An 18,557-nucleotide genomic window follows, 5' to 3' on the forward strand; every position below is an offset into this window, starting at 1 on the left:
CCATCGCGGCGAAATACCATGCAGTGCACTCTGGGAACTAGTTGGCCACTCAGTTTCGGTTTCGATTGAGCAGCTTCATCGTATGCTATCATGCCGCGACCGAACGTACTGCTTGCGTTTTCAAATATCTGACTTTTCACAGATGTACAATACACTCATTCTCGATCGAGCGATACAAAACGAAGCCCGGAGCACTTTCCTTGGTTCCCGAAACACCGGATATTGTGCGTGCGTATGCAAACATAGTAAGTCGTGGCTTAGTCACCTCACTCCACGAGTGCATGTTTGAGCTCAATTTCAATAATCCCGTCTAGTACCAGTGAACTAGAACTGAAATTTGTTCATCTGGAGCCTTACACATATTTTGTTTGCCAAACGTCTGCTTCTTGTTACTTCATTGGGCGAAAAGCAAGCCGCATCCTCACAGGGTATCAAAGTTGAGCGCAGCGTTTACGCATAAACTTTTAAGGAAACGCAATAAATTCGACCTCACTACTGCACAAAAGTTACTATGATGTCTTTCTCGTGTCATCATGTATCCCCTACTCAAATTTTATGCTGATATAATATTAAGTTTTCGCAAACGCTGAGATCGGCTAACTACGACGGAGGCCCTAACAAGCGTCCCCTACTCCTGACTAAGCCTATTTGAACGAGCTTTTATTGATGCCCAAGATCCGTGTCTGAAGGGTATGTTGGAAATTATCTTGCCATACTCAGGCAGGAAGAAAGCAGACACATAACAACTATTATGGACATCAGCAACCGTCAAAAGCGCTTTGAATTCGTTCGTTTGGCGCACCGCATAGGGGTCCATGGCCGTCCGGCGCACTTCTGGCAAACGGTACGACATTCTTCACACAAGTGCTCGACCTTTGCTTTGTTAAAACGGTCTGTATGTGCAAATTTGCCTATATGATTGCAGGATAACTTTATGCGCATACGCGATGTTGAATATAAGTGGAATGCAAGCGGGTGGGGACTTAACTTCGTGCAGTGCTGCGGGTCAGTACAGATAAGAGATAAGAAGTGTGTTAAAATTAAGCTTTTCAATGGCGCCTCCGAGTTTTACCTCGCATACTCAGGCATATTAAGAAAAACAGTAATTGCAAAAAGTAATATTTCATCTATGGACGCACGAAACAAACTTCCTGATCAAGAACACTAATGTAAAGGCGCGAGCCCGATGCATGCATACTTATTGGTTGCTACAGCTTGTTGACTCGTACACAAGCAAAATACCCGAGCTTTGCAGCCTCGATATTCCCAGCACTGGCTCGTCCACATACCTCAATCGGAATGCTAACGGGAAGGCTCAAGTACAAAAATACAACTAGCTTGTGTTAAGACAAGCTATTCGCAACTCCAACGCCCTATAGGTGGCAGGGCGGTAGTTCCAAGATGGCGGAAGAGACAGGGATAGATTCTCCAGGATATCCCGCGCGCCTGCTCGCACTGACGCTCTTCAGCGCGCTAAAAATTATTTATTGGTCTACAAATGCGAAGCGGTTATAAAGGGATCATATTACAGGTGACGTAGATGCTGATGCACGTTAGGAAAACGAGCATGCTGTTATTTAAAAGTTGCAGAAACCTCAAATTGCGAAGCTTTGGGGTGAGCGAGTGCGTTTTAGGCACCGGCCACGTTACTGTTTGTGGCAGAATATTTTTTAGTGCGATGAAGATATGTTTGCGGCTTTGCCTGGCCATTAGTTCTCTAAAAAAAGAGCCGAGAACGCTGACCGTCAAGCTTCGGAAGAGCAGCGTTCACAGTATTGGTGTCTTCGCGTCACAGGCTCAAGGGGTGTCCAAACAGGACACTACAAAAGGCACGACTCCGACAAATCGTGAAAATGGAAGCGGACGCGCCCGCTTCATTTTTCACGATTTGTCGAAGTCGTGCGTTTTGGACTGTCCTGTTTAGACACCCCTTTACAACTCGCTGCTCGCCGTCTCGGTGTTAGTGTATTGCAACACGTAATCAAACTGCTCTATAGTTATTGATAGAAAGTTTTTTTTACCGCAGGCTACCGTGCGGTGTAGCATTACAACCGCAAGCTCGCTCTGTGCCTTTGAAGTACAATTTTCAGTGCGCGCCAGGAGCATTGCCGTGCTCATCATTCTAAAAAAAAAAAAAAATACTGTAGTCCTTACACTTTTTGGCACATACAGTAAAAGCTCGTTAATTCGAATTTCACGGGGACGCAAAACAAATTCGAATTAAAAGAAATTCGAACTAACGAAAGTCAAAGAATTGCGGTCACGTTTGGAATCTAGAGGCCGCATAACCGCTCGGGGCCGCCATCTTTATTGAGCAAAGAAGTCGCTTATCTTTTTCTGCTTTTTTTTAAAGAAAACAGCTGTCATAACTTTTCCTTCAAGAGCTTGAACGTGGCGGAAAGCATCTTCTCCGTCTTCTTCAAAGCTAAAGAAGCGACGGACAACGTCGAGAGCCTCCATGACTTCCGACGCGCATGGACGCACAGGCGCTTCTTCGTTTTCTTCTTCACCATCATCATCCTCCATGGCGGGTTCTCCGCCCCTGACATGCGCGATTATCTCCTCGTCAGTCAAGGCACCACACACCATCGCGCTTTTGTCTGCATCGACGTAATCCGTGAAATCGACGTCTTGCAGCGCCTGGCGTACACTCGCCGGAATGTCTTCCCCGTCCTGTCCGGAATCGGCCGTGGCCGTCGAATCGGCTGTCGCCTCTGAGCTTGCAATATCGAAACCGCAGTGACGGAAGCAGTTTGCGATCGTTGCCGCTGTCACCTGATCCCAGGCATGCACAAGCATGTGCATCGCAGTAAGGAGCGTGATGTTGTAGGGGCTCTCGTTTCCCGAGCACAAAATCATGCGCTCGAGCAAGTGGCGTCTATAAAATGTCTTCATGTTTTTAATCACGCCCTGGTCCATGGGCTGCAGCATGCTGGTCGTGTTGGGTGGTAGGAAAGCTAACTGAATGGCCTTCAGCTCAATGTCCACATTGTGGGCCGAACAGTTATCGACAAGGAGCAAGACTTGCCGATTGCGCAGCTCAAACTTTTTGTCTAGCTTTCTGAGCCACTGCTCAAACAACGCGCCGGTCATCCAAGCCTTCTTGTTTGCCGCATAGTCGGTGGGCAGAGAGCGTATGTTTTTAAAGCAGCGAGGCTTTGCCGATTTGCCTATCACAAAGAGAGGCAGCTTCTCCGTCCCCGTCATGTTGGCTGCAAGCATGACAGTTACGCGTTCCTTGCTTCGCTTACCGCCAGCGCAGTTATCCCCCTTGTAGGTGATGGTCTTGTTTGGCAGGAGTTTGAAAAACAAGGCAGTCTCGTCCCCATTAAAAATGTCACACGGCGAGTAGCTGCGCAGGTAGTCTTGCAGCGCTCCACTCTTCCACGTTGCGCACGTTTCCATGTTGGTATCTTGCCCTTCCCCAGACACTGCACGAAAAACAAGGTCGTGCCTCTCGCGAAAACGGTGAAACCACCCTTCGGAGGCGGCGAAGTCGTCGTGTTCCAAGCGCAGTGCAAAGTCGGCTGCCTTCGCCATTATGACGGAGCCGCTTAGCGGAAGGTTCAAACTTCTCATATCTTTGATCCAAGTCACCAAAGCTTTCTCTAAATCCGGGTACTTGGCAGGGCGAAGTCTTTTGCGGTCGCCACTGAAGGCTTCGACCTCGTAGGCATCCACGATAGCCTTCTTATTCCGGATGTACGTAGACAACGTGCTTCGAGGAATTCCGAACTTCTTTGCGATATCTTGCTTGCTTGCATTCTTGGCGTCGACCTCCCGAAGAATTTCAACTTTTTCCTTCAGTGTTTTGGCGCGGTACTTTCCGCGAACCGACGTCGACATCGCGAAACGGCAAAAAAACAAAATAAGCGAGGCGGAAAGGCCTAGCCGGAGACGACGGAGATGCTAGCTCAAGGACAGCCCGGCGAGCTGGGTTGCTAGGTCGGCCGCTGCGCCGGACGCGCCATCTATCGCTTGGCTTGGAAAGCTCTTCACTGCGGTTTACTATACCTCCGCACGGTGGCGCTTGGTTCGAATTATCGGTGGCGGAACAAATTTGCCAACCAATTAGAGGAATATTTACACATAGAACTCAATGCAGCGTGGCCGGACCATGGCGGCTGATTCGAATTATCGGTAATTTCGAATTAATGAAGTGTGAATTATCGAGCTTTTACTGTATACGACACTCCAAAACTTCAGTTCGCCGTGCAGCCCATCGACGTCAAACTGACGGCCACAACTTTTACCAGAGGCTTGATGACGGTGCATTATAAGATATTAAACAGCTAAAGTTCGCATCAAAGAGTACCGAAAAAAAACTACCGTATTTACTCGCGTATAGGTCGACCTGTTTTTCAAAAATCGCCTCATCAAAACTGGGGGGTCGACCAATACGCGAATCCCGGTATTATATTTTTCAACTTTTTTTTTTTTTCGGGGGTCCCGAAGTTAGGGGGTCGACCTATACGACGTATCGACCAATATGCGAGTAAATACGGTAGGTTTTGCAGTAGGGCCAAGAAAACCCCGATTATTATTTTTTTACAGTCATTCACTCTTATTTGGGTTATTTTAAGAAGTTGCACAGCTCGGCTAAAAAGTCGCTCGTGAAAGTTGGTAGCACTGGTTGCACGACCAGTGCGCTGTACGCCCAAACGATGTTTAGGGGTGTCGTACGCTCTGCAAAAACTGCCTATTAACATAACAGGTGTGTTTAGGGGTTTTATTTATCGCTTTATCGGAAATAAATATTTTAATATACCCTACATTTTTTGCACCGCGTTATTTGCAACATTGCGGTCCCTCTGGCCAAAACTGCGTGCTCTAAGCTCTCGTCACAAACGGCTGCCTAACACAGAACAACTTAATATGCTTCTAGCCTTTCTTTATTTGCTTTGTAATCACCTGAAAGCAAGTACGGGTATTCTGTCTTTTTGAAGTGCTTGGATTAAATGGTCATGTCCCTTGCATTAGCCTTAAAACGCGAACCCTTTCCCGATTTGTGTTGCTCGACATACCGTTGCGCGACAAGTTTTCTCCTAGTTATGGCAAAGAATAGACTTTCCGTAGACCGTACTATAGAGTTCTTCATTATTAGTGGGAGCGTTTCTCGTCACTTTGAGTACAGATTGAGCTGGCGGCCATGCACAATACCAGAAATCCGCAGCGTATGCAATACACGAAAAGTCCCTAATAAAATTAGACATCCCGGTCCTTCGTGCAAGGCTGTTGCAAGGCGGAGCACAAGAATTCCTTTTTTAACACGCTCACCTTTTTCGTTAAAACGACTTCACGCATCAAGGCCGACAGTCCCTGCCACCGTTTCCGCGCCGCCGCCGCCGTCCTCGCTCCTCTGCTTCTCCGTTCGTCCGCGGGAGGGCGAGCGGTGCGCTGGAGTTGCGAATACGTCTCAGGCTTGTGCTAAAGCTTCGAGGTCTGGCCATTTAGGTTAGTTTAGAGACCACAAATGACGCTCTCGGGACCAGAAACATGAGATAATGGCCGTTTATAGTCCACGCTCTGTGTATGATCTCTTGTCGACGTGTCGATCGAAAGCGAAACCATGCCAGTCTCCTCCCTGGCCAACTAGTTCCCAGGGTGCAACGCGCGCCGTGTTGCGTGCAGGGCTTTATGGAAGTAGTCTATTCTATAAAAATTTCTGATATATTCTAAAGAATTGTACGCCAACGACCCGTAAAGAGGACATACCGTATTTACTCGCATAATAAACGCACTCGCATAATAAATGCACCCCCCACAACGGGCATCAATATTTTGACTTTTTTTCCCCCTCCCAAAACCAATGCACCTCCAATTTTCGGATCTGCAAGTCTCGAATTGCGTGTCATGAAAGTGGTAAGGCCTAATTTCACATACTCTGGGTAAATGCGTTTATTTAATCCCCAACAGAACGACACAAAGGTCTGTGCTGTAGGCTGAGAGTGTCTGGTAGCCTCTCCGTAAGTGAAACTTGATCCGTGCGAGCGGGCCTTGGGGTCCACGGTTGGTTGGACTTGGTTCCAGTTCTTATACGCATAGTCGCATAGTCGCGGATATACCTGAGTGCGCCCGCCCGATACTAGCAATATATATCGCCTAAAAACGGTCGCCTTGCTTTTCATGCTGAGTGAGCTTCGTAGGGCGCTTTTCCTTGGGCAAAGAGCACCCTGAAAGCACTCTAAAAAAGTTTGCAATTTCTAAAGCATGGTTATTGTGGCGTGCCCCCAACCAGCCGTGGGTGTGCCTTCATCACCGGAGACGTGCCACAGTACCTTGCCGTTGTATATTGGCACCTAATATGACATTTGCAAGAAGTGTTTAAATGCAAAAATATTTCCTCGTGTAATGAATGCCCCCCCCCCCAAATATGTGTCAATTTTTCGGGGAAAAAAGTGTGTTCATTATGTGAGTAAATACGGTGCAGTTAAAATTAAAAATTTATTGATAACGCAGGATCTGGTGAAGCTATCTCAAAATTAATCGCATATTTGAAATAACCACAGAGAAATACATCAGTATACTAAATTTCAGCACAATAAAGACCAGCATCCCCTCTTAAGACACGGCAGTGTTCTGCCCAAAGCAGGTTTTGTGTAAATTTTTTATTACTCATACCAGTGGCTGGGCATCCCAGTGAGGCAGCAGAAGGTCAGTCATGGCGCCTCAAATCTAGCATACGGGAAAAGGATCTGTAGTACCTGAATAATGCGCCAACTATGCAAAGACCATACATCTTTACCAGAATAAGATTCTCTTGCACATTTTGTTTACGGCAAGGGTCGGCAACCTTTTGTTACAGTGGGCCAATTCGTCGCAAATCGGAGACTGAAGGGGCCGAACAGAGAAACGGAGATAGGGAAAGAAATCAGTTTATAGAAGTGAAAAAAAAAAACCCCAAAAACTGTTACATATTTGAAGTGATATGCCAAGATTTTCTCTTGATTCAGGCGCACATAACGTAAGAGTGATTCAGCCCCCTTTCAGTAAGATATAGGGTTTTCAGTATTGATGTGAACATTCATACTAAGCTCTTAACTGAAAGCCACAAAAAAAATTTAGAGGTGCTTATCTGTCATTCGCAAGACCCACATTTGGCTTCACAGTATTCATCTTGAAAAAGTATGTCTGCATATATGTATGTGCTGTATCAAACACTTCGTTGAAGGCCACTTCGAGATTTTGTAGATTTGAAAGCTCAGGGAGGTCAGCAGAGAACTGAACAAAGTCGTTCGCTACAAGCGCATTCTTCAACTTAATTTTTTTTATTTGGGACCACCTGATCCAGCACACTTTATCTTGTAAATCTTTTGATCTTGATCAGAGTTCTTACATCCAATTGTACAACGTTTGCAACCAAACACCTCGTCCTTGAGTGTGGTCATTCTCGGAGGCATGCCGGGGGCTGTATAATATTGCCTCGCGGGCCGCCAGTTTCCGACCCCTGGTTTACAGTGTTGTTATAATAGCCTGAACATACTAAAGTGTGGTTAAAAATGTGGTGCTGGTCATTCCTCTATCAATGAGTCGGCTTCCCTGCAGTAGCGCCGTGAGATGCGGCAAAGCCACCGTTGCAGGTGGCTTTGCCGCCTGCAGCGGTGGCTTTACCATGGATTACCTTGTCTGGAGTCTTTTTGTCACGCCATGGGAACGTTTTCCCTATGGACAAAATATACTTCAATGCTTACAACAACCTACGGACAAATTGAAACACAAGAAGCACTCTGTCGACTTATGAGTCAGTTAATCAGGTCGCTCGGAGAACCTAACGGATAGGCGTGGGTCCGGAGAAGCCGCCACGGGGAAAGCCGCTCGTTGCGCCCACTCTTTCATAAAAATTCGTGGACCCGTGGTGTGGATGAATAATTGGAAATGCCATCTATACTTGAGACCTGAGGGTCGCATTACTTCAAAGCAACTTTAAAATTCCATGCAAAGAGCGCTTCACTTACTCTAAAAGAATTTTCGAAGTTTATCAAATCTTTTTTAAAACTTTTAGTTTCTTTTTTTTACATTTCTTTATTCCTACATGAATCAGCGCTGCTTGCGCCGACAAGATGTGGTAGGTCGGAAATCGACAAAGTTTCCAGACCAACAAGTGGTTGGTCTAAAGACCGTGGTTCTGTTTTGCCTATAGGAGGCCAGCACAGGGTGGAGATTGGGCGCGAATGCTGAGTCAGTGTTTGACTGGGACTCGTGTCCTCAGCCGAATTCTGACATAGCACTCGTGTCCGACGAGTGCCCCGCGCTGGCTTCCGGCGGCTGACGTAGAACAACTGGCACTATGGCCCTGCCACCGAGGAGGTGTTGCTGCAAGGGCCCCGCGTAGCCTTCAGCGAGGAGGATTGCCGTTTTGTGCAGGGCTGAAGACGCTGTCGGCCCCCGAGCTGACAGAGGTGCTGGTGGAGCTGGAGCGGCTGATCCGTGAGCACTCAGAGACCCTGATCCAGGAGCTCGCCCTGAGGGACGAGCTCGAGTTTGAGAAGGAACTCAAGAACAGCTTCATCTCTCTCCTGCTAAGCGTGCAGAACAAGCGCCGACACTTCCACATCGACCGGCGCAAGGGGCGCCCTGCCTCGGTTGCCTCGCACAACGGGCCGGAGCCAAAGGTGGGTGGTCTCGCCCTCTCTTGCCCCGTTTCTTGTTGTAGATACGCCAGTGGGGTCAATGTTCAGGTTTTCTTTAATGGAGGTCCCCTAGTGGGGTATGAGGTCAGGGCTTTTGGGTTGGAGGCGCCCAAGGGGGGGGAGGGGGGAAATGTCAGGATTCCTTTGATGGAGGTGATCGGGTGCAATCATACGTAAGTTTTCTTTGAGTGGAGGTGTCGCAGGGGGTTTAAAGGTCAGGTTTGTTTTGCATGGACATGCCTTAGTGGGGTCTAAGGTGAAGGCTCTCTTGGATTGAGTTGCCCCAGTGGGGTCAGGGGTCAGATGTTTGTGGATGGAGGTTTCGCAGTGGAGTTAAAGGTCAGGCTTTTTTGGATTGAGGGAGTGAGGTCAAAGGTCATGTTGTCTTGGTTGGTGATGTTTCATTCTGGCCAAAGTTCAGTTTGTTTTTAGGATGGAGGTGGCCCAGCTGTTTCTCGAGAGAGAAGCTCCTCTACTTTTTTCTTCTTGGTGATTTGTGCCTAGATATTTTATCACACAGGTAAAGCTATAACATAAAAGAATAATCTATATCTTTGCTCAATCTGTATATAATTATAGGATGCAGGTAGTAGTTCAGTTTAGGAGGTCGACTTTTATACGATTTTTTAGCGGGGCTGGAAATATTAATCTCTCTTTTTTGCATTTGTCAGTCTGAGAGATTGGGAAACCCTTTGGCATAAGACAAACTGATTCACAATAGGCAGAGATGCAATTGCATTTGAGTGGAACTGAATCACGGTGCAAGATATATATAGGTATGGACACCGCACATGTCGCAGCTGCCAGATAAAGTCCCCTGCTCACCTTAGTTGCAAGTGACGCTGCCAGATGGCTCCTCAATATGCCGCTAATGGCAGCCCGTCATGGGCCAGGGTTCTCAAACTTCTCTGTGGGAAACATGCTCGTTTTTAAAGTCGTTTTCTGCGTGCACCACTTTATGTAGAACTGGGCACTTGCGCTGGGCTTGTTGCTTAGACACTGCTTCGTCACTGACCCTAGTTTCGTGCCTTATTGGCGACAATAACAGTTTATGAATGTGTTGACGCTGACAACTTTCTGCAAATTTCTGCCGCGGTGTTCAAGCTAGCGTTAGCGTGTTCAAGCGAGCGGAAAGAGCGCATGCCTAAATGCCATAAAAATTAGACAGTTTTTTATTCCCCCTCAGTTGCGCTTTTCGGACGCCGGAGGCACTAGTGGCCGAGGTTACTTGTGCGCACGCCAGTAGGACTTTATCGGGTCGATCGTGTCGCAGCGTTCGCCGTGCTGGATGTTCTCACCTGTATAAATCTTCCACTGTCAACTCAATGGACGATTCTTTGATTTGGCCTACTCACCTGCAGTATCTAGGAAAGGATTTTTTTTTTCTAGTTTTTGTGAGAGTTTGCACACTAAACTTATGCGTTATATCTCATGTGTCCTAGCATGTTAAACCTTGAACGAAGCCTCTCTTTAATAATTGACGATCCTAGTGCCAGTTCTTGGAGAATTGCCTCAAGATACCAACCTTGCGAAACTAAATAAATCACCAAACATGTCGGTGGTCCATGCTCTGTAATATAGATGCTGAAAGATTTTGCATGATCAAACTAACTTCCTTACTATGGAGAAGCCCTAGTGTGGAATCTGGACTAACTGAAGTGTGTCTGCTGTGCAGAGAGCACAGTATGATGGGCATGAGTTTTTTTTCTTCAGTGTGCACTAATTACTACAGTGCCTGGAACATATCTCTCACTGGTGTCCTTATGTCTTCCACCACCTATGTGCCGAAGCATCCCCAAAATGGCAACAAATAATGTCACAGGAGTCGCTGAGAGATGCTGCATTTTGCTGCAATCCTGGTGATCGGTTGTAGATGCGAGAGCATACAGGGTGGAATTGATTGCGTGTTGGCCCTTTGAAGGGTCTGCATAAATCGGGGTCTTAACATATCGTGCTATCATTTCGCACAGAGGTGCCTGTGGCTGCTGAATTTGTTATTTGACAGTAAAAAAATATTGTGAGCTCACCTGAGTCAGAAAAAAAAAAATAAGAAACTTTTGTTCCCTTAGATTATTGTCTAGCAAAGCTTCTTTTTTTTTTTTCTTTGTAAAGTCATCAAATAGCATTGTGTGCCATTGGATTGTCTGGCATGACAGAAGAACAGACAGAAAATAAAGAGAGTAAATTCGGCTTACGTCTTATTCTTGTAATTTTGCCAAAATGAATGCCATGTCATTTGATGGTTTCCCATGAACCGGCTAGCCCAAAGGAAAAAGGTGATTTTTTTTGTCATGTTTTACTCATGCTAACTCATTTTTTCATATTTTTACTCAAAAAAATGTACCATCATTTTACACCTGTGTACTAAATTGCAGCGCAATCGGTTAAGAAATCGATTTATTCAGTTCCTTGAAAACGGCAATCTACCATTTTGTCTAACCTGTCAAAAACATTTGGTCTAACCTGTCTGTGGCTGACAGAGTTTACATCAACTGGTTGGTAAAAGAGCGATCTATAGCAGAACAAGTGCCTGCCATATTCACCTATGGTGCAGTGGCCCAGTCCAAATTGCAAAGCGTTGTCACCAGGCAGAAATTGAAAAAACAAATTTGGATGTGACAAACTCGTCATTCAATGGTGCGTTCCAGTCACGGCAGCAATTCGCCAAATTCTTTTGCTACATCTCGGTGTCCTTTCTGTTTCAGTACCTCACAACGGTCATCCCCTACAACGTGGACAAGGGTCCACCTAGTAATGCCTCCTTACAGATCCTCATCAAAAGTGAGTTTGTCTTTGCTGTGTGCAGTGCACACTAGTTGGAACTTTAGGGGCGGGGGTGACGTGGCGACTAGAAAGATTATGTTAGAAAGCACTTGTTACTTTATTTTGAAACTATGTTGTGATCTAATCTCAGCACATTTCAATGAATGTCCTTTCTACTTTATTTCAAGTCCAAAATCTGTCGGTTACTTTGTACTGTTCAAGTATTTTTTATGTGTGTTAACCAATGTTTCAGCAAGCTCAATTTGCGAACCAGCCATAGGTGGTGCCTCACCCAGATTTTCAACAGGGGCTCATAATTGCTTTACGCATGTTCTTATGTAATCTTTAACTTTGCTCTAGTACAAAGGTTCTCAAACTGGGTTCCGGGGAACACAGGGGTTCCATGAGCTGGTCTCATGGGTTCCGCAAACACCCAAATTGCAACCCTCCTCCCCCCCTATGCCGCAGGCTGCGCAGCAGGACCATGCAAAGCGCCTTCATCTCACTTTGTACTGACATCGTGATTGATATGGTGGGTATATATGGGAAGCAACACAAGCAAAATTGCCTACAATTGCGCATCTGTTGCTTCTCGGTCGGCAAATATAGAGGGGGGGGGGGGGGTTTCGCGGCAGTTTTCGGAACTTCCTGGGGTTCCGTGAACCCCTGCTCTAGTACATTAAATATTGGTATTTTGAAACCTTTAATCATAAACATACGAAAAGGTATTTGTGTTTATTTTTTAAACTTGTTTTGACTGCTTTATATTGAAAGTAAAAGTAGCATGCAACCTAAACTTTCAGAAACAGATGCTTTAAGAAATGTGACCAGTTTTAAGAATAGGTGCTTGACTGCAATTGCATGCAACAGCTGAGGGGTTGTAGGGGCAGAGAAAAGGTATAATTCCTGAACATCCCCATGCTCTTCCAGAAAATGTAGTCAACTTGGCATTTTCTTTGGGAAATCTTTGTGCATATGAGGTTATGACGGTATTCAATCGGCATGAGTGCATCATTGAGCAACCAATGAATGGACCCCAATTAATTAAAAAAAAAGTGAATGATTTAACTCTGAAAAAATTTCGAACAGCTAGGGTAGAATGGGTGCCACACTCCACAAGCTGCCTACTCAGAAAGAGAATGTGCATCTTGTTTTTGCCATTTTGTTGCACACTCTTGCTTAGCTGTCTTACTCGACTCTGCATAGTCCAGAGCAGAACTGTTTGCACTTGTTCCAAATGTATGACAAGCAGCTTGTGTCCCATTACTTTTGTGGTCACAAAGCAACAACTCCACCACTTTTTATGAACAAGAATGACAGACATAACGAAACCTGAGACACTGGAAGAAGGAAAAAAGAAGGACACGAAAAAGAGTATAACACACATGTCTCAAACACAGCTAAAGGTTTATTCTAAAACCACACCCTTTTATGGGATACGCTGCAGTCAACGTCAAGAACTTTCAGCCCAGATTGTCAGCAAGGGCGAACAAAAGAAGAACTGCCCTCGATGCTTTCACACATGCCAAAAACAACCAAATGAGGAGAAAAAAAAAAAAGACCACATCTCCACCAATGATGTTGATTGGGGTGAAGCTCTGGTGGTGCTTGTCTGCATAGACGCTGAGCCGTAGCATGCCGAGCCTTTCGTTCGTTTTCATCTATGTCAGAAAGAGAAGGTGTGGTATGGAACGTGGTTATATACGCATTTGAGCATTTGACGGCAGTGCCCTCTCATCTATAAACGTTGAGACAATGCTTGCAAAGTTTAACGCGATTATATACGCATTTGACCACAGCACCCTCTCCTGTATAGACGTTGAGCGGCTACATGCAACGTTCCATCCATGACATCCCCAGCTCTTGAGTTACTACCACATCTCAGAGCCCCCTACTCGTCCCGCAGTCGTGGCTGAGTGGTTGAAGCGATGGACTAGAAATCTATTGGGGTCTCCCCGCACAGGTTCGAATCCTGTAGACTGTGCAAACATTTCTTTTTTTTTTCCATCTTTTTTTTCGCCTTACACGACCACGTGAGCACGTGCTCACGTGCTCGTGAGCACGTGAGCTCACGAGCACGATCAGGAGCACGAGCACCAGCAAGATCGATGTGAGCATGGACGTCGGACGGACAAGGCGAGGCCCTAAGGAGTTTTGCCCCTAAAACATTACATTTGTAAGGTTTGTACCCGCTTGTCAGTCACCATCGATGGGACACTTACATACACAATTTCCAGCAGAACCAATACTAGGAGTTTCTTTTATTACGCGTTAAAACTGATTGCGCTCTCGGCTTATCACCGTGGTGGCCGTCCAATCCGGATGACAATTGTGCAAAGTTCTAAGTGTTTTACAATTTATGAATTTGGAGACTGCAGGAGAACACACCTTTTGTGCTCCATGAGTCGCTCGTTAACGCAACATCCAGTTTGACCAATGTATGAAAATCCACATTCCAAAAGAATATTACAGTATAGACCACTTACAACATAACCACTTATAGTGCAGAACCGGGTATAATGCGGCTTTTTTAAACCACCAGTTCGCCTCCCATAGAACTCCTTGTAATTACATACCGCTAAAAATGCAGGCGCGCGAATGGAAATACCGGTTATAGTGCGGTTTCTGGAACAGCCCGCCGTCCGCGCCGTCCGACCCGCGTAGCGAGCACGCTTCCCTGTGCGACACTAGATAACGACGCTAGCAGCGCTAGCTGCAAGTGGCACTTGTGGGGGCAAGGGTGGCAAGGAGGTTTCTCGAAGAAGCAAGGAGAAGCGAAGAGAGAGGCTTCAGTTGCCATAGCGACGGAGAGACGCACGCACGTGCCGTTCACGACGCAAGGCGTTGGAGCGAGCCAACGATGGAGTGAACCCAACCAGCCCAACTTCCCCCGCTGCGTTGGAAAGGTTGGAAACAGCCGCAACGACAGACCAATCGCAGGTTGAGGAGAAGTGTTTGCGCGCGTTGCATGCCGGTCGCGGGCCAGCTTCTTCTATCTGCAAACATGGCGTCGGTGGTGATCGTCGACGTAGACGGCGTGGTTGAAGCTCATCGTTCCGCGTAAAAGCGCTATCCTTGACTGTGAATTTTCGTTGTGTGTCGCTATGATAACCCAGCACATACTAGAAGGGAAGATCCACCTGCTCGTGCGGCGATGTCGTGGCGGCACTCTCAAGACGGCAGAAACGCCCGTGTCGTCGTGTTTGTTTACTTCGACTGCAGTGGTGATTTCTAAGCATTTGTGTTTTCGAACATCGCCCGGATTTCTTATTTGGATCATTTCATGCGCGTGCCGTATAAAGGATGCGAATTTTCACGCGTTTTCATCACAGGAAAAAAGTGATTAGGGTTAGCAATCCTGAACGCTCGCAACGTCCGTCCGCATCCTGCGACGCCGTTAAAAGGCTGCGCTAGGCAAAAGTCACTAATTTCTTTCAAAATGTGTGACACACTTGAGAGAGAAGTGTACTAGTCTGGTGAAATAAAGACTTTCATCAAACTAAGCTTAATTTCTTATCTAACATAAAATAAATTGTTTTACAAAGGTAAGTGGTCTCATGGCGTATACTTTGGCCTGAAAAATTGATGTTTTGGTTATAACGCGGTACCGCTTATAGTGCGGATTTTCGCGACTCCCTCGACATACGTTATATGCGGTCTACACTGTATAAACAACACCTTTTCTCTGCAATTCACCAGCTCGCATGTACTTTTCCTCTTCTCTCAACAAGAATGAGTCATTTCTTTCGGACCTGGTGTATAACAGGTTACAGTATTGGTAACTTTTTTCTAAGGAACTTGCGCAACATCATTCTTGTCTTCCACCCATCTTGGTTTCTGTCTGCATCACGATTTAGACAGTCCAAGTGGACAAGCGAGCAAACTACCAAACAAAGTTGGACAGTGCAAAGCTCCACTTATTACTAAACTTGTCAACTTTTTCTGACTGCACTCATAATTGCTTCTTGCAAGCTTCAAAAGAAGTAAAATTAAGCAGGTCCATCTGTCTTATCTCCCAACAGTTTTTTTCTGTTTTAAAGCAATAGCTTTGTATGGGAACCCTTCACGGACTTTGCTTGCTCGTGTCGCACTGCATGTGGTCGCAATGTCACATGAGATCATAATGTTGCGTGACATTGCAGTCTTACGTGATGCCATGGTGTCATGTGATGATGCAATAATACATGACGTCACACTTTCATGTGACATGATGCCACCATTTTTCCCGCTATATATTGTGGGAGAATATCTTTGCTGAATTCTAGGCATGTGCAAATAGCAGGTTTTTAATCCGAGGCAAGTTCGAAGCTAATAGTGGTTTTTGCTCAAATATTTTCTAATCGAATATCAAATAGTTTCTCCAAGCCTTTCACTACTGCACTAGGCTTAAACAAAAACCCAGCTGAACTTGTGAAGGTTGTTCCCAAGCTTGTCCATTTCTAAGCTGTGTTTATTTTAACCCAATTATATTTATGAATGTGACCTCGGAATGTCCAATGCCTACATTGGGACAGCAAGTATGCGACATATTTGACTTAGAATTAAACCTGTAGTATGTTTTGCGTTGACCAGGAGAATAAGCAAGGATTTATTTGAAACAATTCCGGAAGTCAGCCACCGCTTCTTCCTGCTAGTTATTTTAAGAAAATGTTTGTTAACTGGTTTACGAAATCCAGAAAGGAATCAACTTGGAACTAATAAGAAACTAGCACTCACAGAGCACATTGGAGCCAGCAGGATACACAGGATCACTTTCACTGAAGTGTTTACTACATACACGAGAAATTCTCGAATTTTGCTTTCCTATCTTCAACTTAAGACATTCCTTTCTCAGTTTTATTTTGTCCGAATTGTAATAAAAAATACACCCTGTTTGCTGTGGTAGATGTTGTAGTGGAATAAAGTGCTGGATATATTATTTTAATTGTCCAGCTTTTTGTACTGGGGTAGAGAACAGCATACCGCCGTCTGAGTGCTTTGACACCTCAGTGCCAAAAGTGTTTGTTAGCACGACTATGCATGCCGCGGTTTCAAGCTTTGGTAAAATGTCTTACTATAAATATTGCTTCACCAAATAAACACAACGCGTGAAAAAGGTTGGCGCACTTTACCCGAAAGGCGCATGAAGCGAACTGTTGAGCCGACGGATTCAAGATCTGCGCGGTTTGTCCCTGTCTGTCCTACTCGAGGCGTCGCAAATGATGATGATGATAGCTAGCGAAGCGTCCCCTGTAGTTCGCACACGCCGCCAGTACTTGATCGAGGGGATTTTTTAAATCTTCTCGAAAACAGAAAATCACGAGTGATGAAGGCAGGTTGTGAGGACATCTCTGCCTAAGACATACTGTCATATAATAGCCGCAGTTTAATTTTGAAAAATTCACTTTTTGTGGATATCAGCATACACAAAGTTTTTTTTTTTCTTTTGAAATACACCAGGAGCGCATGTGCACCATCCCGATTTGAAAGTGCGCTTTCCGCCAAGCACGTAACCACAATATTTGTACTTTTCTAAAATGTTGATCGCACTTCTTACCAAACACCGATGAACTGCAGAGAAGCAACACTCGCGGCGGCGAGCTTTGTTAGTGTTGCTCCGCAGTGCAGTGCACCGTTGCTCGGCTAAACGGGGTGAACCCACCACCATTAACACTTTGAAAAATGTGAATATCGCTGTTGACCTCGATGTGAATATCGACTAGCGTATTGTATTCAAAGCTACTATGCAAAAATTTAAATATTTGCAAAACCCTATGAAATTTTAATAGAAAGTGCTGCTCGTCAATAGCCCCAGCAAATGCTATTATGCCTTCATTATATTTTACAGAATGCCTAAGCCTGACAATTTTTTCTTGCAACGCGAGTTTTTTCTAGCTTTACATATGCCACGGGTTACCCCATCTTGGAAAGTACTGAAGTTCTAGTATATATTTTTTGGGACTCGGTAACGAGTAACGTGCATGCTCTGTTACTAATCGAATTGGAAAAGATTGATGGCCCTTAGTTACTTTTTTTCTAGTAATATGTACATGTCTGAGTGTGTTTAACTTTTTTCTGGCGCAGTCCTGCACGCGATCAACGACGACAGTCCAACGGTACCAACGCTGCTCACGGACTACATCCTAAAAGGTGAGGTTGTTGTAACGTGTTTTGCCTTGTAAACATTAGTTAGGGCCACGCCCTATAAATGTGCGTGTTTAGTGAGATTATTTACACTTGAGAATCGGGGGATGGCTAAGAAGGAACGTGCTAGTGAAGCTAATAGTTGTCGTCGGTGAAAGTCACTCTCGCAACGCTACTGAGATATTATGGCAGAAGATATTGCAACATGCTTTGAGCTGTTTAGTTGCTTGACTGTACGAATGCGTCTTCCGCGTCTGCCATGTGAACTGGGACCAGTGAAGTTTGCACGAGGATTTAGAAAAGCAAAGGGGGGGGGGGGGGGGGGGGGAAGGGGGGTGCTGGAAGTTCCAAGTGACGTCAGACGGGTCAGATATCTCTACTGGAAAATCAAACTTTCTGCAAAGCATTTGACCACTGAAGCTTTTGAATTGACATCATGTATTGCACTAAAAATCAGAATGATGGAGGCGTCATCGACAGGTAGGCCATGCACCTGGTAACAGCAAAATGATGCGCTCGAAATAATAATATAATAGGTAATAATAATAATCTTCTTTATGTCTGTTATCAATACAAATGATAGAGCTTGCAAAATCCCGTAAGCCTTGTATGATGTGGGTCAGCAGTCGCAAGAAATATAATCTCACTCAGGTACCGTATGCTTTTGCCAAAGCATAACAAATGAAAAAAAAAAAGAGTCCAATTATTTAATCTCTTGAGTGTAATAGACACTTCAGGATACAAAGTTCTTTGTGAATGTTACGAAAATATTACAATACATTCTGCTAGAGCAATATGTTATTTAACAATATGCTGTCACCACAGTGCGACTTGAAATTACATCTGTTCGTTGATACAAAGCATGCAAAATGATGTGGATGCAAAGAAAAATTCTCTCAATTGTGCATACAAAAGAAAGAAAGCACTTCCCTAAGGGTGGTTCTTCTAACCAAACAAACTGTGTGACAGGATGGAGATACGGTAATCCCTCGTTATAATGAAGTCAACAGGATGGCTAAAATTTTTTATATGAGCAGTAAT

At 45.2% G+C, this 18,557-nt stretch overlaps 2 protein-coding genes across 2 annotated transcripts in view; one reads left to right on the plus strand and one right to left on the minus strand.

The window, feature by feature from the left end:
- LOC8034379 (fasciculation and elongation protein zeta-2) overlaps positions 1-18,557 on the plus strand; it is a 75,880-nt gene that overhangs the window by 48,702 nt on the left and 8,621 nt on the right. The window contains exons 5-7 of the mRNA XM_029992402.4: positions 8,365-8,612; positions 11,336-11,411; positions 17,457-17,522. Coding sequence (XP_029848262.1) covers positions 8,365-8,612; positions 11,336-11,411; positions 17,457-17,522 — 390 coding nt within the window. The remainder of the gene's footprint in view (positions 1-8,364; positions 8,613-11,335; positions 11,412-17,456; positions 17,523-18,557) is intronic.
- Positions 2,174-4,180, minus strand: LOC121837552 (tigger transposable element-derived protein 6-like). The gene has a single exon (XM_042293174.1). The coding sequence runs from the start codon at positions 3,844-3,846 to the stop codon at positions 2,308-2,310; it is 1,539 nt and encodes a 512-aa protein (XP_042149108.1). The 5' UTR covers positions 3,847-4,180; the 3' UTR covers positions 2,174-2,307.

Source organism: Ixodes scapularis, unplaced genomic scaffold (assembly GCF_016920785.2).
Source record: "Ixodes scapularis isolate PalLabHiFi unplaced genomic scaffold, ASM1692078v2 PGA_scaffold4__175_contigs__length_147842914, whole genome shotgun sequence".
NCBI classification, from domain to species: domain Eukaryota; kingdom Metazoa; phylum Arthropoda; class Arachnida; order Ixodida; family Ixodidae; genus Ixodes; species Ixodes scapularis.